The sequence below is a fragment of the Pseudonaja textilis genome, chromosome 3 (assembly GCF_049901715.1).
Source record: "Pseudonaja textilis isolate UNSWEBS1 chromosome 3, rPseTex1.2, whole genome shotgun sequence".
Taxonomy (NCBI): Eukaryota; Metazoa; Chordata; class Lepidosauria; order Squamata; family Elapidae; genus Pseudonaja; species Pseudonaja textilis.
In genome coordinates this window covers 14,938,729-14,960,959 of record NC_141992.1, presented here as the reverse complement: position 1 = coordinate 14,960,959, position 22,231 = coordinate 14,938,729, and the positions used below count along the sequence as shown (strand labels likewise).

The window sequence follows — 22,231 nt, the reverse complement described above, 5'->3', positions numbered from 1 at the left end:
TAAGATAGTGGCCTCTAGCAAGTTTAGAGCTCTAGAAAGTGAAGGCACAGCCATCTTGCTCAAATCACAGTCGTCACCTAGATTTGCTTTTCTGTTACCGGAAAATAATACTACCTCCTCATCATTTTCAGAAAATACTACTTAGCTGCTTTTAAGCTATTAGGAACCTTTGGATTAACAAATTAGAAAACACTGGGTGACTTTTCTTCAATCCTTAAGAAATTTTAAGTATGTGTTTACAAAAAGGTCATTAGAACTTTGATTTTAGACAGTTACAAGTGGACTAAGAATCCAGATGGATTTGAAATAAAATTTTGGAATTATAAGAATCATTCCCCTGAAAAACTGCTTATGTTTTAAATTCTTTATAAAAAATGGTAGGATGAGATTTTGAAGATTTGACCCTACAGGGAACTAGAAAGAACTAAAGATTATAGTTAAAGGAGAAGAGCGCTTAAATTTGACTTACTAATACAGAATGAAACCAAATATTTTAATATTGGGCATATTGAAGGATATTTTTGAATAATGACTCCCAGAAATTAATTTTAAGAGCATTTGCCTTTGTAGATTGGTAGACTGTTTCACAGATGTTATGAAAAAGGAACAAGTTTTACCTGAAAAGATTGAGGCTGATCTGAATGTGGCTTTAAAAATGTCAAACTTCAAGAACGATAGGGAGGAAGATGCTATACTGGATATACAAGAGAAACCAGCTGATCTAAATGAAAAAAGATAGGCAAATAACAAATCAAGAGAATGACTAAGATAATTTTCCTATATTGGATTTACAACAGAAACTTGTTTAAGCTTTGAAGATCATTGTGAGAAGGTATAAAGAAAAAAAATCAAGTTCTAAGACATTATTTGAAGGGACTAAAATTAAGGTTGTTAAAAGTAAAAGGAAGGAATATAAAATTGGTTTATTTCGTCTGAGTTAAAATGGATGTGTTATTATCCCTGATAATTTTTAATTATCTTTTGCTGATCAGAACTGAAATGAGGAAACTTTAAGAATTTGCTGATGCATAAGAGATGAAATATGGGAAGGCATTTGTTATATTTTATGAGAAGGGGATAAGTTACGAAAATTGTTTTTTACTTATGATGAAGTTTTTTCATTACTGTGTTCTTATTTTTTCTGTTTTCCCCTTTTCTGTGTCTTTATTTTTAATTCTTCAATTTATATTAATTTTTATCTTTGCAATTGTAATCTTAATGAAATTATTATAATCTTTAATATATTACTATAATAAAAAACAGTGTAGGCAGATTACTCAACAATCCAAACGTAGCTTCCAGGAAAGATAAAATGGAAGATGTGAATAAAACCACAAATGCTATCTTAAGCCATTAGTAGAAAGGTAGATGGATAATAAGGCCAAGCCAAGACGAACCTTTCCTTAATCTAGGCCTCTCAAGATGGTCTTTTCAATTCCTTGTAGGGTAAGTTTTCTGGGAATTGAGAGTTCCAACCCCTTAGAGTATCACAGGTTGGATAACGTGTAGCTTAAGTGGTTTGTTCTAATCAGGTTTGAGTATTTTTGTATGTTGTACATACATTTATGTGAAGTTTGGAAAACCTTCAAAATTGTGTTTATTATGTCTCATAGGTCCCTTCACAGATGTTGTCACCACAAATCTGAAACTTGGCAATTCAACAGATAAAAATGTCTGTTTCAAAGTGAAGACTACGGCTCCACGCAGGTATTGTGTACGACCCAACAGTGGAATTATAGATGCTGGAACGTCAATTAATGTCTCTGGTAAGTTTTTCCAATTGGTTTCCTCCACTCACAATCATTTTGGTTCTGAATATATCTGGAAGAAAATAAACAGATGTTAAATGGCTTGTGTAAAGCTGACATTTTGAACAACCCTATATATTCTGCAAAGTTTCTTTAAAAATTACAGAACTCTCCTGTTTTCAGATGGAATTATAATTGGAGATGACGGAGTAAACGGCATAACACAACCTCTGGTTTTGGTACTTTCTTCGCCAGTTTCACTTGGAAAGCGTAGTCTGATGAAAAATTGTCATTCTAATCTTATGTAAGACAACTTTCTGCAACTTTGTACTTTTAAATTATGTTACAAGTACAGTTTCCAGAATCTTTGGATTTGTACTCCATTATCTTAGAATTCTGGAGATTTTTTTTCCCCAGCAACTTGGAAAGCATCAGGCTAAGGAAGGATAGAATTTGCTGAAAAGGGTTGATTAGGAAGGTTTCCAAATGTTGCAAAACTGGGTTCATATGGTGACAGATATTTAATAACTACACCGCCTTCTATAGTAAAATTTCAGTCTCATATTTCTTAGAAGTAATCTGTTACTTTCAGCATATTTTTCAAGTAACAGAAGAAAAAGGCATATGGTATACTTCTACTCTATCCATTGTGTATACACTAAATTAGTATAAGTTTTTTTAATGTCTTGGCCAGATATTTGCATTGATTCATTGGTTATTTGGTGATTCATTTTCCAAGTGTTCAACTATCTTTGCTGGGATTTGTTGAGAAATAGAACACTTATAGAAGGGAAATGGATATGCTTAATGATTAGTAATACAGTTATACAAAATATGAAATGGAACAGTTTGTAGAGCCTTCAAACTCTTAACTGATTATAAAGGTTGGATATTTGTATCCAGATTTTTGAAGTATTATACATCTGAGAAAGTTGCAAGTGCTGATTATGTGATGCATGCTGTTTTTCAAGTGCCCAAATTTTGATCACATGACCATGGGGAGACCGCAACAGTGATAAGTGCAAGGACTGGTCATAAGTCACTTTTCTTTTTTGTGCTATTGTAACTTCAGTCATTCTAAGTCCCTCTTGCCCAGGAAACACATGGGTTGCCAAATCAAACTGGCCAGGGTGCTAGTTTTATTTTTTTTTAAAAAAAATTTTTTGATCTGTCCTTTTTTATTGAGAGAGATTCTGAAAATGGCACCTGGAAGAACAGTTGGGCAGATATTTTCATCAGTATCGCCAGTTTAATTTTGCTTATTTCATCAGTGTGTGATCTTAATTTCTTCGACAACTTTATAAAACATGTCTTCGTTAGCATGTTTCCTTTTATCTTGCATGCCTATCTACCTTGAGCTCATTAGATGAGACCTTAAAACTTGGAATGACAAAGCATTTAACTGAAAGTAATGAATATCAAATATTTAAGAGCGCCAACTGTTGTCTCTGCTGAATCACACTCATTACAAGCCAGGCTAGAAGATCATTTCTTTCTTTGTTTTAACAGCCTGATAGGAAAGGGTGGCTAATGTTTGGCCTTGACAGAATTCAAGGAGGATGAGATTTCATAACTGCTGAGAACTACAGGGAGTGTTTTGTTATCGCTCTTTGGTACTAAATCCATCTTCCCTAGATTTAGGACAGAAATGCCCCAGAAAACTATGTTATCAATGTCTCAAGGGTTTGTCACAATAATGCAGAGCATGGTTTCCATTTCATAGATATTTAAAAAAGCCAACTGCTAAACAGCTTTTTCTGTAAAGAGGCCATTTTTTAAGAGAGATCCAGAGCACTTGCGCAGCGAATTGTTTTAATTTAAATGAACTTTTTTGTAGCTGTTCTTCTGTTAGTTGCTTAATGGGAGGGAATGATGTGAGACAATGACTTCAGAATTAGGATTAAAGTGGAAATTCTGATCAATTTTTCTAACCTGCACTGATGATGTTAACCTAGTTTGGTGATAAAACATCTACCCAGAAAATAACCAAGCTCAGTGAGCACCAAGAATCCCACAGTTCAATCCTGAGCTATAAATATTCTCTTCCATTGGTTTTCTAACCACAGTTTGCATCATTGCAAACATAAATACATATGGTTTAAGCTTAGTGAGAAAATAATAGTCCTAAAAACCATGGTGAGCATTTAGGACAAAAGAGCGTATGAGTATGATAACCTATAAAGAGCCATGGTAGCTCAGTGTTAGAATGTAGTATTAGTATCAGTTAGAATGCAGTATTGCAAGCTAATTCTGCCAGCAGTTTGATTCTCACCAGCTTGACTAAGGCTTCCATCCTTCCAAGGTCAGTAAAACGAGGACCCATGTTGTTGGGGCAATATGCTGACTCTAAACTGCTTAGAGAAGGCTGTAAAGCACTCTGAAGCAATATATAAGTCTAAGTGCTATTGCTACTGCTGTTCCCTGGTTTTAAGGATTATATAACCTTCTCTGTCAACAAAGAGCTTGAGGTTTATCTGTAATAGGGATAACATTCCAAGTATTCCCAGTCACCACAGACAGGAACTACCATAGCTTTATATTTGGACATGATAGTTAAGGACATCTATTCAGTGTGCAATGAAGTAGTGAAGTTTTCCTTAATAAAATGCAATTTGCTAAAGAGGGAATTTTGTCTTCTGAGCTTCCTTGTGTAGCGCAGACCTCACTATTTAAGAAATGGCTAGTGTAGTCCTGTAAGACCTCATCAGCATTTCCTTGCCTATTCATGTGATTCATTACAAAACTGCTTAACTCAGCCATTTTTTCTTTTCATAGTATTTTACTCTGCTGTTGTTTCTATAACTGTCTCTTCTCATTTTCCCTTAATGAACTGGCAGGGAAAAGGGTGGGGTCCTGCAGTCTGAAGCATTGTCAAAGAATGACAGAGACTGAGTGGAAGGTCAGTTTGGCTTGAGCTACGATGTATTTAATAGGATTTCCATTACAGGAAGAGAGGTTAACGGAAGTCAAGCCTGAGAGGAAGGAAGTATGTGATCAATTCGCAAATACTTAAAAGAGAGGGTTTGATAAGAAGTTTGGGGTGCCAAAGGAAACAGAGCACAACTGGTATTGAAAGAAAATGTTATGGTTTGGAAGAGTTTTGTTCACAGTGTCAACCAGCCAGACTCACTTAGAGAGTAGACGTTGATTTTTGTTCAGCTTTCAGTGTCTACTCAATAGCCTTGTGTTAGACCTTGAGCCAGTAACTTTGTGCCAGCCCTAGGAAGAAAGCAATGGCAAACCACTTTTAAAACAACCTTGCTAAGAAAATTGCAAGAATTTGTCCGGACAGTCTTTGAGAATCAGACATGATTGAACATAAGAAAAAATGTTTTGTGCTTTGGCAGAGAACACATTCTTCATTGAATAGAGGCAGCTATGGATTTTACTTACTTTGAAATGTTCACTTGTTTTATTCTTTCTATTATTGTTAATCACTTGGATTTGTTCAGAATTTGAGTTTACCTTTAATTAAGGGGTTAGTTGAACATTTAAAAATATTTTCTAAATCTGTTCTTTAATCTAGTATTCATCCTCTGTTCTTAAGGTAGGAAATTTTAGCCAAGGGAAATTACAGTATTCACAAGCATTATGACAGAAGCACCTCCTGCCTTAGCTTTCAAGCTACAGTCTAGGTACCTCCAGGTTTGACTGCAATAAAGTTTCAACAAAGTTACAACAGTGCAACTTACAGAGCATTTGTGTAAGTGAGCCTTGCAGCCTTCAAGGCATCCCTAGGGATTGCTATTAAATCACAGAAGATGTGAGCCACCACTGGTGTTTTCCAAACCTGTAAAGTGGATAGTTAGGTCTCAGGTTCATTCAGAATAGAAATCTGGGCTCAGATTGTAATGGTAAAAAGCTGAGTTCCATATTAAGTTGATTATGAGTTTATAGAAACGTCTGCACTCTTCAAAACTTTCTCTGCCTTGCAAATTTCTTGTTTAGTTCTTCTCTCTTCTCTTCTCCCCTTTCTGCCCACGCTCAGTCAGACCTTTGCAATCTTTTCTCTCATTCTTAGCAGTAATTTAATTTTGCAATCTAAGTAGGAGCAGAAACTGTTATGTCTCTGTCCCCTCATTGGGTGGGTGGGGGAGGAATTTCACCATCAAATACTCCAAGGATGACCTTATCTGCATTTCGGAAGGCATAAACACGTAAACACAGTTTAAGATTATCTTGACAGAAATATGCAAAAAACATTATCTTGGCAAAACAGACAAACATTTTCTATAACATTTGGAAGTAGCTCAGACAGATGCCCCACCTCCCGAATTCACTGAATTGTAAAAAAAGAAGAGTGTTTCACAGACATTCAGTAAGGATGAGCATAGAGACCTCTCATTCATCACACCTGCCATCTTTTATCTTTATTTTTATATGTTTTTGATCTTTGTGAGCTACCTAGAGACATTGAGAGTCAGACGGCATACATGTCTTATAAGTTATCAGTTATTATTATGGCTGATAATGTGTATGAATTCTGGTTACACTTGATGGGTGCTGATGGTGAATTGAATTTATGTAACCCAATGTGCACATACAGACTGGGTGAAACCAGGCTCAATAGCAGTAACTGTGAGAGGGATCCTGGAGTCTTAGTGGACAACCAGCTAAATATGAGCCAGCAGTGTGCAGCAGCAGCAGCCGAAAAAGCTAATGCAATCCTAAGTTGTATTAACAGAGAGATACAATTAAGATCAAGGGAAGTACTAATACCACTCTATAAAGCCTTAGTAAGACCACATCTAGAGTACTGCATCCAGTTTTGATCACCACATTATAAAAAAGATGTTGAGACTCTAGAAAAAGTACAGAGAAGAGCAACCAGGATGGTTAGGGGACCAGAGGCTAAAACATACACCGAACGGTCGCAGGAACTGGGCTTGGCTAGTCTAGTAAAGAGAAGGACCAGGGGAGACATGATAGCAGTCTACCAATATTTTGAGGGGCTGCCATAGGGAGGAAGGGGTCAAGCTATTTTCTAAAGCACCTGTAGGCCAGTTAAGGAATAATGGATGGAAACTGAACAAGGAGAGATTTAACCTGGAAATAAGGAGAAACTTTCTGACAGTGAGAACAATCAACCAATGGAACAGCTTGCGCTTGGAAGTTGTGGGAGCACCATCACTTGAGACTTTCAAGAAGAGATTGGACTGCCATTTGTCAGAAATGGTGTAGGGTCTCCCGCTGGGTGGGGGGTTGGACTAGATGACCTACAAGGTCCTTTCCAACTCTGATTATCTGTTAATTGTTAACAAATGAAGACAAATATATATGTCCCCGGATAATGTTGCAGGATCCAATCAGAGTTGGTTTATTCTTCCAAGCTTTAGGGCTCATGCTTGACCACCCTCAAGGAATTTCTCTCTCTCCAGAACACATTTTGGAGAGAGAGACCCTGAGGAAGGGCTACAGATTGGATCCTGAAGGTATCTATTTCAAGTTTTTGTTATACTGTTTTGTTATACTTTTGTTTTAAGCCTGTTGTTTGCTTTCTTAAAGAGGTTTTTTTTACTGCGTCAGTCAGTTTGACTCTGAATCCATAACTTAAATCCATAACTTAGTTGGATGAATAATCCCATTTTAAAACTAAAACATTACATTTAAATTTTAATCATATAAAAACAATAAATCAATATTCAGGACACCAATTCATAACTCAGAGGAATAGTCCCAATAACCCTTCCCAAAGACTCTATGGACTGTCTAAATCTTCACCAACTTTCTGAAACTTAGGAAAGAAAGGACTGTTCCGATCAAAATAGTATTCCAGATGGCAAGTGTGAAATATTTTTCTGTGACCTCTGAAGAGGCTCTAATTAATAAATATCTAATTAAGATGGTAATCTAATATTCTTCTAGACTTTATTGAGCTGGCAAGTATCATCGGGAGAAAATTGCTGCATGTACCCATCTTGAAACATGAAAGGTTTTTAAAATGACAGCATTTTTGCTGTCCAGTTATATGTGCACTTCAACTTCTATAATCCTTTGTTCCTGCTAACAAGTAATTATGAGGGGTTGGAACCCAATACAAACACCTGCAACGACATCCATTCATTTAGTGACCCTTTGGAGTGCCAACAGTACTGAAAAAATAACTTTAAGACGAGTTCTCGCATTTCTGACCATCGCATTCCCATGGCCGCATGTTCAAAATTCGAGAACGTGGCAGCTGGCATGTATTTCCAGTGGCTGCAGCATCCCAGGATCATGTGATCACCGTTTGCAAACTTCCCACCTGGCTTCTGACAGACAAATGGGGAAAGCAGATTTGCTTAATGACCATGAGATTCGCTTAACAAGTGCAGTGATTCATTTAATAACCATGGCAAAAAGGTCATAAAATCAGGTAGAACTCACTTAGCAACTGCCTTTCTCAGAAATAGAAATTTTGGTCCCAATTGTGAGGGCAAGTAAAAATTCCCTGAGACAACTAGCATTGCAAGGTATACAAAGTTTTTTTTTTTTTTAATTATAGGTAGTCCTCGACTTACAACCATTCATTTAGTGATCACAGCAATTAAAATTTTGGGGTCAATTACGGAACCATTGGCAACTTTTCACAGAACCTGGATAGAGAGAAAAGTTACTTTAATGTTTATATCTGTGATCAAGTAAAGAGTGGACACACTGTGTTTTTAAGCATTTTAACTGCCTCATAGCTGAAAAATCAGCTGATTTTTCATGTGTGGGAAAGTTCGTGACCACAGAGTCTCTATTTGTACTTTCAGTAAGGAGAACAAGCAGATGCTGTTTACAACTTTTATGATGAATTCTCTTTGCTGTTTATAGCGGCAGCATTACTGCATGTTCCTTTGTTGTAACAAAATTATAAGCTTCTAGTAAAAACTGGTTCTGTTGATAAATTTTCTGACTTTTGAAGTTTTTTCTTTTTCCAGTTCAGTGCATGATTTTCTCAGGTTTAGTCATTTTAAAATCTGAGATTACAGTACAGGATGATGCAGGTATTTTTAAAAAATCAATGTATAGACAGTTGGAATTCTCTTTAAATATTTTAAGGTTAGATATTAAAAAGAGAAAAGCAAGCTGTAAGGCATATTGAAAAAGAAATATTGAAAAGAAATAACAACAGTACACGATTGGGATGTCCTCTTCCTGAAAAAATTCCAGCCATCCAGTGACCCAATACCCCCCAGACCCACCAGATTTTTTTCATGCCTTTCTAAATGTCCAAAAATGTGGGGGCATATCTTAAGGGCAAGTGCCAAAACAGGAAAGACGTGTCTTTAAGTCCCATCAAATGGCATTGCTTCAGGAAAGGACGCGAAAGTCTCTGTATTTTGTTAGTGCTTGTGGGACCGGCTCATATGGGAAGAGGTAGCCCTGAAAATCTCCTGCGTCACATTGGTCTTTATAGATGATAACCAGTATCTTCCATTTAGATTAATTTCAACTCTTTCTATGTTCATCCAAATATTAGATGCTGCTTCGTGCATACTGTTAAGGTAGGAAGAACAAACTAAATTTCAGTTCAATAAGACAGAGCCCCCATGGGTTAAGAAGCCAAACTGCATTGTGGATAGTAGCAGATTACCCTATGCTGAACTGGTTCATAATTTTAGGTGCTCCTAGACTCATAGCTCCTGCTTGAAGAGCAGATTGGGGGTGGGGGTTTGGGGGGGGTGCATTTGCACAATTATATCTACACAGTTACAACCATTCCTGATCGGGAGGGAAACTTTTTCATCGTCACTCATGTATTGGTCATCTTTGATTCAAGTTTATTTTCCCCTGCTTCAGGAATGTGCCCGTGTATGTTTGTTACTGGAGATTGTTTCTAGGTGCTTTGATATAATTGTCTTTTTTTATGTTTCAATTGTGTTATGAATTGGAAAATGTTGACTGCTCAAAATACTGCACAATTGGATTAGCATAAATGAACAAGCCAACCTAAAGCTGCCTGTGTTTTATATAGCTCCTTACCTAAGGAGTTCTTCTCATGTCTACAGTAGGTAGAAACTCTTGTTCTATTTCTGGTCTGTCAAACTCACGGGACTGGAAGTGTCACGTGCTGGCCACACTCACACCCATTTTAGTGAAGAGGGGGAAGTCACAATACGTCAAGTGATGAACGCAGTGACGACACAAGTTTGACACCCCTGTTGTACACGATCTATTCTATAAGAATGAAATATTTTGGAGTAGAATTTTTCAAGGAAGTTTATCCACTAATTGTTCTCTAAATTAGCTCACTAAAACAATACTTACTAATTTGGGTATTGAATTCTTGATGTTCTCTGGGTTTGGTTGCTTCCCTACTGATATTTCATCACATTGATGATGTTACTTACCCTGGTAATGAAATGTCTGGAGAAAAACAACCAGGTTCAGAGAACATCGAGGACCTACCATATCAGCCCTTAGTCATACATGTTCTTTACTATTAAAACTAGTTAAGATTAGGAAACTAGGGAGCCACAGGCTTATGTGCACCATCAGTTATAGAAACACATAAGGTGAATTTGGGCCACTTAACTTATCTCAGGCTATCTTGCCAGCCTCTCAGTCAGCTTCTTTTTCCTTCTTTCAGCCCAGCCTACCTCACAAGGGTGGTGTGCAGAGAGATTGGACAAAGAAATGGTTATCTTGAGATCTTTTGAGAAAATTTAACAAATATTAAATTTAGAAATTTATTAAATTTAGAAAACCATTAGACATATGTAGTATAAAATCTGAAGTTTCATGCTGTTCATTTACTAAATGTATTTGTGTTGAAGAATCTACCACAGTATCGTGTATAAGACAATAGATCAAGTCCATAGCAGTTTGAGATGCTTTTAGGATGTACTTTTTGGAAATGCCTACGAGTTTGGTATGGCATGCAGTATCTTAGATCCGATTGCATTACATCTAGTTCTGTGGTGCATTATTGCTTTGCATATACTCAGTGGTGCCACCTCTGCTGAATCATCTATTTTAGTGGGCAAGTAGTAGGTATACCATGTTACACTGCCGTCATTCCCTGGCTGGCTTACAATGCTAGCAAAGCTAACAGAGTGGGAGAAAAACAAAGCATTGATATAGCAATCCATTTGGGAAATCTCTTTGGTGCATAAGGCCAGATTTTTCTCAGCTTTCCAGGAAAGACGATAAGAATTCTGGGCCAGCAATAATAACTATATGACAACCCTGTAGGTGTCCTGACGCAGCAATGATTTCTCTTCCAGTGATGCTACAACCTTTTGATTATGACCCTAATGAGAAAAGTAAACATAAGTTCATGGTCCAGTCGATGTTTGCGCCACCTGATACTTCAGACATGGAGGCAGTAGTGAGTATTAGAAGCTTTTCAACGTTCATGAACATCTTTTATCTTAAAAGGTTTGTGATTGGCCATTTTCTGAAGCCTGTTAAGCAAGCAAGTCTAGAGGGAGATAAGAGATCTGACTTTGGCCTCATAGATAATATGATGGTACCTCCACACTAAAACACATGTGTGGTTTATTATAAGAATGATGTGATTATGTCTCTTCAATGAACTGTTTATGATAAATTATTATCTACAGAGATTTTATATCTTTGGAAATCAATAGTATTTGGGAAAGGAGATCACCTGATTTCATAGCATGGTTACCCCTGATGTAGTATACTGATCAGAGTGGAAAATCTGAACTATGTTTTAACTGTACATGTAGTATCTAAGTCTAAATTAAACAGCCATACTTTTTCTACATTTTGAATTGTTATCAGAGCATCAACCCGCAGCTAAGTGTAATTGGTGGAACAAGTTGTTAATCATTCTTCTACATTTCTGCTCTTTAATGCTTCACCATACAGGGAATACAGCAGCATTAAAGACAACTGATTGTTGTAATTTGCCTTTATCCATCTGGTGATAAGACTGACTCCCCTGCATTAATATGCTGGAATACCCTTGTTTGAGTATTCCCATTTTGAGATCTGCAAATTCTAGCCAATTACTATTATTTTTAGTTGCATTTCTTCTTCAGAAAAACTTCCCTCTGCTTCTTCAGGGCTTTCCCAGGTAAAGGGCTTGCATGAAAACATGCATGGATAGGTGCCATTGCTCAAGGGGTCAAGCAACATGTGCATCGCATGTTTACAAGCAAGCAAACGATCCAGTTGAACTAGACAGCCGAGTTTCAATAGCCATTCAGCTGCCAAACAATTTCCAGTCTCCTTCCAAATTGAATGCTGATGAAATGGCTGGATTCCCTGATGTTGCTTACATGCTCCCTTCCCATCTATACAGCGTTAAAGTTGGGAGCCAGAATGGTTCTCTATCTGCCGCCCCAGACAGAATGTTTGTTGGCTGACCTTACACATTCTCAGAGGGTACCTGACTTTATGCCTGTTTATTCCAAGATAGGCAATAGAGCGGTGTGGTGGCCTAGGCGTGGAGCTCTCACCTCACAATCAGGAGGCTATGAGTTCGATCCTAGGTAGAGGAGCTATTTCTCTCTCCGAGAACGTTGAGAATATATCTGCTGAATATAACTCCGCATTGGTGACAGGAAGGGCATCTGGCCAGTAAACTCTCGGCTCTATTCAGTTGCCCAGACTCCACCCTGCAAGAGATTATGAGGTCACAAAAAGGAGATGACAGCAATTCCAATATAAGCAGTCCTCACTAATAATTTTGTCTGGAATTTCTGTTGGTTAAGTGTCACAAATCTAAAATGTGACATCCCATGACTGTGCCGCTTAGCAGTAGAAATTTCAGCCATTTACATTTTCTGCTGCTTAGCAAATCACCATGGGTCATTAACTAGGGATGCTACAGGGTAGTAATTTTGATCCTCTGCCAGCTTCCCCACTGACATTAGTAGGAGCCCCGCAAAGAAAGATGCAAATGGCTACTGCAGGACACTGTGACCAAAGTAAGTAGAACTTATTGGTCACACACAAGTGGCACTCATTCAGCACCATCATAAGTTCAGACAGTCACTGAAGGAGTAGTTGAATAAATGAGGACTACCTGTGTATAATTTGGCCCTTTCCCCTCTCTCAGAGAGTCGGGCAAATAAGTATCGTTTCTGAGGTTGAAGGAGAATAAGATATTAAACGTAGACCATGACACACATTCAAGCCATCTCTGAAAAAGAATATTCAATTTGGAGAATACTGAGGGACATTGGTGAAGCTCACTTTTAACAAAAACATTCATCTGTATGAAAAAAAAAAATCAATCTTCCAAATTTATTTATTTACTCAATTCAGTCAAAGAGCCACTCAGTAGGTTATAGTCTCAACAATAGTGTCCACAGTATAAATAGTTTAATATAAATCCAAACATTGTTTTATATAATAACGTTGTTACTTCTGTTTGTGCTGTAGTGGAAAGAAGCAAAACCAGAAGAACTCATGGATTCTAAACTTAAATGTGTGTTTGAGCTGCCAGCAGAAAACGATAAACCTGTGAGTCTCTAATTTTTATGTGATTTTTTAAAAGGGCAAGAAAGAGATGGTAAGGCAACTAAAAGTTCTTGATTTAGGATTTAGCTGCAATTTCCATGGTCTCAATGTTCATAATTGCTCAACAATAGAAAACAAAACAATCACAATTTATTTGTTTTCCTTCATTGGATTTTGATTCCTAAAATATACAGGATTAATTCTAGCGGCAATAAAGAATTTCTAGTAATAAGAATAAAAAGAAGCAAGGCATCTTTTCAGAATACAGTTTCAGTAGTTTGACTTTAAGAAATTCAGCCTGCAACCCTTCAGATATGTTGGAGTATAACTACCTTTGGGCAGACTAACTGGGAATTAGAACTTCAACTGAAATATAGAAGGTTGGAGAAAATCACATTTAAAAAAAGGCCATATCCCTTTAGTCTGCTGTTTTTAAATGCTTTTGGATTAAAGCATTATATAGAGATTGGGAACAGATCCTTAATCTTCAGCACTAATTTTAAAAAGATTGATGTTCTCCTGGTATCAGATTCTAATCCAGGGGTGTCAAACTCATGGCCCAGGAGCCAGAGGCATCACATGCTGGCCCCACCCCCATCCGGTTTATCAAGGGGGGGGGAAGTCCCGATACGTCACGTAACGATGACGTGAGGTTGACACCCCTGTTCTAATCTCTCCATTTGGATGAAATCACAGCATTTATGCACTCACAGCTTTCCAAACTGAACGGGAGGGCTTTAATATATTTCAATCTCTGCCTTATACTTTTAGAATAGTGCATACCTGGAAAACCATGTTGAATTAATGTTCAGGCTTCCTTTATGCGGAATATAAAAAGTACAAAACCATGCAGAAATGGAAGCTATGATATACTGTGTAGCCTTTTCCTAATTGGATTTCTGAATAATTCTCCAGAAACTCCTAGCCAGTAGGCCTGAAAATTCCCAAGATGGCTCAAAATGCTTGGAACTACAATTCCAGCACATTTGCAGAATGACAGTTGAGAAGAGAGAGACATTGATTGCTTTCTTTTTTCTGATCTCTCTTAAACATTGAACAACAAAACAATGACTTACATAAATTTAAACTTTTATAAGCTTAATGGCTTACAGGAAGCAACAGCAATATTTCATTGTCCATCCTCAGTTTCAGTATGTCAAAATGTAACTTAGTTTCAGTGAGGAGGAATAGTACTGTAAGTCACACTAGAGATTTTAGGGAGGAGTGAATGGGTGGCTAAAGAACATCAGCTCAGAGCTGTTTGAATTGGTCCAAATAGTGGCCCTTCCTTTGGTGCTTACCCTGCCCTTGGGAAACACCAGAGCAGTGATTTGTATTGGCTTCTGTCATTAGAATTTGGTGGCGCGGTGGTTAGAATGCAGTACTGCGGCTTCCTTGTGCTGGCTGCCGGTTGCCAGCAGTTTGGCATTTCAAGTCTCACTGGCTCAAGGTTGACTCAGCCTTTCATCTTCCCGAGGTCAGTAAAATGAGGAACCAGATTGTTGGAGGCAATAGGCTGACACTGTAAACCACTTAGAGAGGGCTGTAAACACAGTAAAGTGGTACAGAAGTGCTATTGCTATTCCAAAAAACAGCACTCCTAGAGGTCCATCAGGTAGAGACTAGTGATTCCCAGCACTTTGTGAGTGATGACCCATTCAAAAACAACTCTGCATAGCCCTAAGATGAAAGGAATGACTTGTGTTTATAGGATAATAACTTAAGCCCAGCTATTAGTTTGAGGCATCAATGAGAAATGGCAAAAAGTATTTTAATTTACCAAACATTTTAAGGCAAACGTTTTCAGAACTGCTAGTCCTCTAAAACATTGCTAGACAATGGTACTCTAGAATTTTGGCCTACTGCTCCTAGCATTAAGGATTATAATCCCAGTATTTATGGTAGTTTGGGGAATAGGGGTGTCCTCCAGTTGCTACCATAGCTTGTGTAATTCCTTTTTTGTATTATATTTTTATTCAATCACAGCATGTGCAATTCTTTATTTTTAATGGATGTCTAGGTCTGAACAAATGCATTCAATGATCAAAGGATCCTGAGTTATCCATAGCTACAGTTGAAATTATATTTATATTTATTTCACTGTTTTCAAAATCTGATTCTTAAAATTCACAGTAACTTCTAAGTATGGTTGGGAAAACTTCAAGCTTTCTCTGACGTTGTTTAACTATAACTCCAAACATGCCTACCAAGCCACATAATGTATAGTTTCACTGGCTTCTGGTATGTTCCTGGCTACTTTTTCAGAATCCTAAATGGGCTAGGCCAAAGGCACATAAGAAAACATCTATTCTTGCAGCACTCTGTGTGCATGTAGTGTTGGGGGAAACTCTTCACACCAGACCACTGGCATCTAGATAGTTTCCAGGATGCAAAGAACTACTTTCTAATTAGGCATGCCAAAATTGTGGCATTGGCTGATTCAAGAGGGCCATTCACCTTACCTTGCTTTCTATCTTGGGCTTTGCTAAGAGTTTTTATAACTTTAATTGGAAGTGTAATACTAAATGTTGTTGTTGTAGCATTAATTTTGTACGGTCTGTTCTTTAATTATTTTATGGTAGGCCCCCTCTGCATGCTAAAACTACAATAGATAAATTATTAATGGTCATTAAATAACTATTCCTACTCTTTTCTCCCATTCTCTCAACAGCATGATATAGAAATAAATAAAATTATATCCCCAGTTGCATCAAAGACAGAATCTGTAATGTCAAAATCATTAAGTTCTTCTTCAGATGAAAGTGAATTGAAGAAAGTAATGGAAGAATGTAAGAGACTGCAGTTAGAAGTTCAGAGGTTACGAGAGGAGAATAAACAATTTAAGGTAAACTTACTTATAAGGTAAACTTACTACGTAGTCAAGAGCTTTAGGAACACCCCAATGTGAGGGATTTTTTTCAAATCATAATGTAATCACAGCTGGACTATACATGGCATTATTGATTCTTCACAATTCATTCGCTGTTTTTACTCAGAGTTTGTAGAACAATCCATAGTGACCTGATTTGTACAGAACTCCAAAACAACCCCCACCCACTTTTTATATATATAAACCACAACCTTCATATTAACTCAGAAATTAAGAAGCTACGCTGGTTTTGTTCACATGATGCTGAGCCACACCTTGCCCAGTCATCTTTTTGGTGAATGAACAATGCCACGTGGTTAGCTTATGGTTCAGCATGCTGTGTGAAAATGACCTACTGTTTTTCTTGAGTTGATTAAGGATAAGTGTGCTGAGCCAACCAAATGAGTAGGATTTTGAGTTTGCTTGAAAGAAGAGAAATTGAGTAAATGAAATCAGCGATACTTAACTGTATTCCCTCAACTTTTTATGTCTGTGCAGATAAAAGCAACATAATCTTTTAGTTTAAACATTTGTGACGATGTTTCAAAAAACAACAACAACTAGGGATTAAACTATTCCCTATTAATATTCTCTTGCAGATTTAGCAACTTTGATTATATCTGGTATGGTTGAAGTTTTGCTTAGAAAACAAGAAACTTGAGGGACCAACCATTTGTAAATTCATGCAGGTCATTCCCTAATTCAAGAGTTTGCTGTATCAGGCTTAAATAATAAAGGCATCAGATGAAGCCTCATGAAAGAACAGACAATGCACAGGGAGTGTAGGGCTCCATCCTTCCCAAATGGTTGTACTCTACAACATACTGAATAAAGTACTGTATAAGCTCAGAATCCATACCTATTAAACCCCTGATGACCACTCAAAATTATGGGCATAAAACAAACCTGCTGAGATCGAGCCCTAAGCCCAAAGAGCCCAGCATTCTGTATTGCCCGATGGCCAAGGAGATGATTGGGAAAACTCACAAACCCAGCCATAGGGCAAGAGCTCCTTTCCATTGGAATTTCCTAGTAGCCGGTGCTGCCAGTAATTCAAAAGGTAGGAAACTGCCATCACGTTGAATTGATGGAAAGGACATCAAATATTGACAGCTAGCTGATAAATAAAATTGAATAAAATTATTCATATTGGATGGCATTCTTAGGACTGCTGGTAGCAGTTTCTACTCTTGATGTCCTTTCCATCCATTGGTCTTAAATCTTCCTTGAGTTTAGTGTCAAGTTCTACGAGAAAGGGAGAAGATCCTTAGCTTGTCTACGTTTTCTCTTCACTGCATGACTGCAAATGTTGTTTGTGGGTCTCCCCGTTAACTCCCCATGTCAAAAGCTAAAGTGTTACCCTCGTGTGAATGCAACTATAGCCCTTGAATCATTTGGCCAGCCTTTTTATGCATCTTTTCTACTTGTATAATATTATTCTTACAACAAAGCAACTGGAACCGTACACAGCACTCCCAATTATACTAGCCATTTATCTTCATAAGGTTGTTATATTGACAGTTTCAGTTCCTTTCCTCATGATTCCAGTCACAAGATTTCCTTTTTTTTAAAAAAAAAAATAAGTCACCAGTTTTTTCTATTTGAAAAAGAAACCCTTGTTCTCAATCTGGTTTGCACATATTTCAGTGCATCAGGGATTCAGTCTCCTTTGGAGTGAGTGAGGCAATTGGCCAGCCAGCAGAGGGTGGGAAGTGCTTCATTGGACAGATAGATCCAAGGACCAAATGAGTGAGGCCACATTTCAGACACCCCAAACTGGAAGTTGCTTTCTTACTCTTTTTATTTATTTTTTAAAAATGTATTAAAAGACTGAAGCAAACAAGATTTGATCGTGGGAGAGCTGCATAGGATGTTGGGCAGGCATTGATTGGTATCTTAACCTAAATAAGAATGAACTTCAAAGCATAATTATTATTATTTTTTAAAAAAAACCTTTCAAATTAACTTTGCAACAGGAGGAAGACGGACTGAGGATGAGGAAGACACCCCAGTCAAACCATCCAAGCTATGTTTCTGCCACCGCTGTGAAGGAGGAGGGTCTCAGCACAAGATTACTCGCGCTGGTGGTTTTGTTCTTTATTGTTGGCGTAATTATAGGGAAAATCGCCTTGTAGAGGCAGCATGCAGAGAATTGTAAATCAAATTGATGGATTTGCCATATCATTGGATTAAATTTATTCGTAACAAATGTTTTAAAAAAAGTGTATGACATCTCACAGGTCTTGCCTTTTAAAATTTTTACCCCTGCACAAATATAACATTAGCATAACATAATCTACTAGAACGTTTAAACTGTATACAGAGTAAGCAGAAGAGAGAAGGAATTATCTTGATTGTGAGAAGAGGGGAAGGAATCATGTATTTAACACTATGAAAAGTGCATTGTTTAAAAAAAAAAAAAGTACCTTAAGCATTTCTTGGGACTTTGAAATCTATTCCTAGAGTTCTCCCCTTTGGAGAAATAAATGTCCGTCCTTTGGAGGAGTTTGTTTTGTTCTTTAGAAGTTGGCTTAAGTTGCCACGGTGGATGGTTTTCTGTAAAATATACCTAAGCCACCCTGCCTCCTCCATAAACCTAACGGTTCTGCCCAATGGGTGTATCTGGTCTCCAAATCTCAGCAGTGTATCTCATTAATCCGGTGTTGATTCCATTATGAATTATACAAGCATGGCCGTCTTTCTCCAGCTCCCATGTCATCTTGTGCAGTTGTGGAGGAATAGAACAAAGAAAAGGAAGAGAGGGAGACTCGGGACAGATTCACGGGCCAGGAAGGGGAATCGGGACCTTCTGAATTGACAACACTGCTGCACTTGGTCCCTGCCAGTCTGTGTATGGCTTGGGCATCACCAAAGCTTCTGGAATGTTTTAACTATGTCTAGGAGTGGGAATGGGGAGAAATAGAAATAGAGAGGCTCAATTGCACGCTTACAGTTCTTTTGGAGTCATAGTGAAGGAAATAAAATGGCTTACTGTGGGCTTGAAAATGTGGGGTGCCCAAAACCTGGTCGCCTTCAGAGAATACATTGCACTAAAGTGCTCCAAGCTGAATTGAGGGTGTGGCACTTATTCAGACTGGCTTTGCAGTAAGAGGGAGCATTATATGCTGCTATTGCAGTTAGGACCCCCCCCCCCTTTGCAGTTAATCTGATCAGATAAAATTCCTTTTGACCATCTGTTTTCTGATCCAGGTGTGAGTGTTAATGGGGACCATATACTTCTGCCTTTCTCTCTCTCTCTCCCTCTCCCTCCCTCCCTCCCTCCCTCCCTTTTTTTTCATCCTGTTTGTCCCATCCTCCAGAGATCCTTGCCTCTTCAGTGTTTGCAGCCATAGCCAATTTTCATGGGCCTTAACCATACACGACGTTAGGTGTACTCAAAGCCTTCTGTCCCTTTATGTAATTTGGCATTCATTTTCATGGATCCCTGTTTTGAAGCTGTTTCAAATCTGTCTCCATCCTGAACCCGCAAAACAATGGGTGATCCCCTGGAGATAACAAGGCTTGTTTTAATGTGTGCCCTTCACTAACATAAACTTAGCTTTTGCTGCTTTCTTCTCAACAGCCCAGATAGAAAGTGAAACCATAGCGCATCCTTTTTGTGCCTGTCAGCTGATTCAGTAGATGAATTTTTATTAGTGTGGCATAGAAGGAGGCAGTGGTGCGAAGGTGCTGAATTAGCCAAGGATCTGGGGACAACCGCCTGTGGGAAACGTATCAGTAGACTTCCTGATCCCTAATGTCCTGTCTGTAGAAGGACATGTTTGGACACACAGCATTGGTAAGTCTTGTCTGGTGAATTTACCAAGATAATTTAAGGAATGAAAAGGCTTAGAAGAAGCCAATGCAATCCCACCACTGCGAGGTTGGAAACGCTGGGCAGTTGACTGCGTGTCAGTTTATACACAGAATAAGGAACAATGCCTTGTTCTTCTAAAATGGGGACCAAGCTACCATTGCTGTTGGTTCATGCTGCCAAGTTAAAAACCCTTATATCCAGATGTGTATGCATATTTAACTTATTTAATGTATTTCATCTCATGTTTTTCTTCATTGTCATGGAAATTTGACTACTGCTATAAATGGTTACAAAAAGAAAGAAAGAAAAAGGCACCTGTTCAGAGTTGATAAATGGGACTAATTTTTCCTTTTTATTGCTGTAGTGGTGAAGAATTCTTCTGCCTCCCAACACTTAGGGCGCCACATAATTCTCAGTTTTGATCATCTAAACATTGGGGAAGACAGCGGTCAAAAAACTGTTTTTGTATATAAAATAAGTCTATGTAGGGGGAAAAATAGTAGGAATTAGTTCTATGCTGTTAAAAAAAAGACCAATCCTGTTTGACTATGTAGTATCTTTAAAAAATCAAATAAATCTACCCCAAATTAATACATTTTGGTCCTGTCTGATTACTTCCAGTTTGTAGTTTGCAAAAAAAGAGGCTGAAATTAACTATCTAGTTTTGATCCCAATTTCCTTCATTTTATTTTGTTTTCTGATATTTATCATGAATAGTTAGTGTACTTTAATGGAATATGAAATTCAAGGAGCTTTCTGGAATTCTCCCAGGCAATACAAGAAGCTATTTGGCTCGCTGAATAGCATTCAGTTTCTGAATTGGAATTCTGCCACTAAATTGTTAAAATACTTGTGCTGCAGGATCAAAGAAGACTTTTAGTCAGCTTCTTTTATTTCTTTTTTTTTTTAAAGGGGCATAGGGAAAAAAAGCATAAAGAGAAAAGGAAAAAAAGGAAGTGATTTGGCTTATTTTTAAACATGCCATTAAACCTTAACCCCATAGAATAATATTGATCAGCCTATCACATAAAGATTTAATCAATAAACAAACAGCTGTTTGTTAATTCCAAATATTTGGTATATAATCCAAAAATATTTACATATCTTGAAAATATATTGATACCTGTATTGGTCTCTAAATTTACAGATATTAAGCCAAATGATATGTCTTTCATCCTTTTTAAATTTCTAACATAATGAAGTTGGCAGCCAATTCTTTTTTAAAATATTCTCTGTAGTGTCCAGTAAATACGAAAAATTATATTCTGTTGAGGTAGTCACAACTTAAAAGATTTTATTTAAAGTATGTTTCATCTTTTAAGACTGGACTCCTTCCATCTCATTTCTATAGAACGAATTAATGGCTGAAGGTCTCAAAGAATATTTCCTTAGCCATTGATTTGTTCACAGGGACATTTGCAACTTTTTTATTACAAGGTTGATGTTTGAAATCTGCACTCTTGGATCTTCATCTCCTGGGAGTGTAGCATGGGAGCTACTCAATGGCGACTTAAAAATTGCAGATGCAGAGTCCTCACACATTATAGTAAATCATGAATAGTTTAAAAAGAGCCTGCATTGTGTTTGTAGAATGTCCAACCTGGCACCTTTAGTAAGTTTTCAAGCAGAACTTAAGAGCATAATGGTCATCTTTCATTATTGCTCCCCAGCAACTGGTACTTAAATCAGGCCATTTGTGATTTGGGGAGGGGGTTGCCTTTGAGTCAGTTGTGACACTTGGTGATTGGATGGATAAGTCCTTAAAGTTTTCTTCACGAGATCTTCAGAAATTTGCCATTGCCTCCTTTGTAGGACTGAGAGAGCCGTCCCAGGATCACCCAGCTGGCTTTGTGCCGAAGGCAGGACTAGAATCTGATCTCCCGGGTTCTACCTTAACCACTACACCAAACTAATTCTGACAAGATTCAGGGGGTAGTAAATCGATTCCATGACATATTTTCTTCTGAAAATGTATCTAGTCTCCTTTTCAAATTGTCTGTATTTGCAGCCATCATCATATCGAATGGCAATAAGATTCATAGCTAAACCATGTGTCGTAATCATACTTTCCTGAAGAAACCCATAATAGACTGGCTCAGCACATTAAGCCAAACCCATATGTTCTTCATTAAGATATCTATGGCTTTATCCCATCACACTAGTAATGAGGTCATGCAACAAACAAGAAGAAAAATAAATCCATTCTAAAGTGTGTTATCCTTAAAAGCACACTGAGCATTATTCAAAGATTTCGATTTCACTCCCAGAATTCTCAGCAATAGCTCCCCTGTATGGGAAACGTGAGAGTTGAAGCCCACATCACCAGGCTGTGGAAGGTTAGGAAGATCTGCTTTAAAGGAAAACCATGTTGATATACAGGTAGCCTTTTTGTGA

General features: G+C 37.7%; 1 protein-coding gene across 1 annotated transcript in view; it reads left to right on the top strand.

Moving 5' to 3' along the window:
- Positions 1-20,428, top strand: part of VAPB (VAMP associated protein B and C) — a 51,551-nt gene extending 31,123 nt beyond the window's left edge. The window contains exons 2-6 of the mRNA XM_026697444.2: positions 1,614-1,766; positions 10,943-11,046; positions 13,074-13,154; positions 15,823-15,996; positions 17,997-20,428. Of these exons, the coding sequence (XP_026553229.1) occupies positions 1,614-1,766; positions 10,943-11,046; positions 13,074-13,154; positions 15,823-15,996; positions 17,997-18,155 (671 nt within the window). The 3' untranslated portion in view covers positions 18,156-20,428. The remainder of the gene's footprint in view (positions 1-1,613; positions 1,767-10,942; positions 11,047-13,073; positions 13,155-15,822; positions 15,997-17,996) is intronic.
- Positions 20,429-22,231: the final 1,803 nt, after the last annotated feature.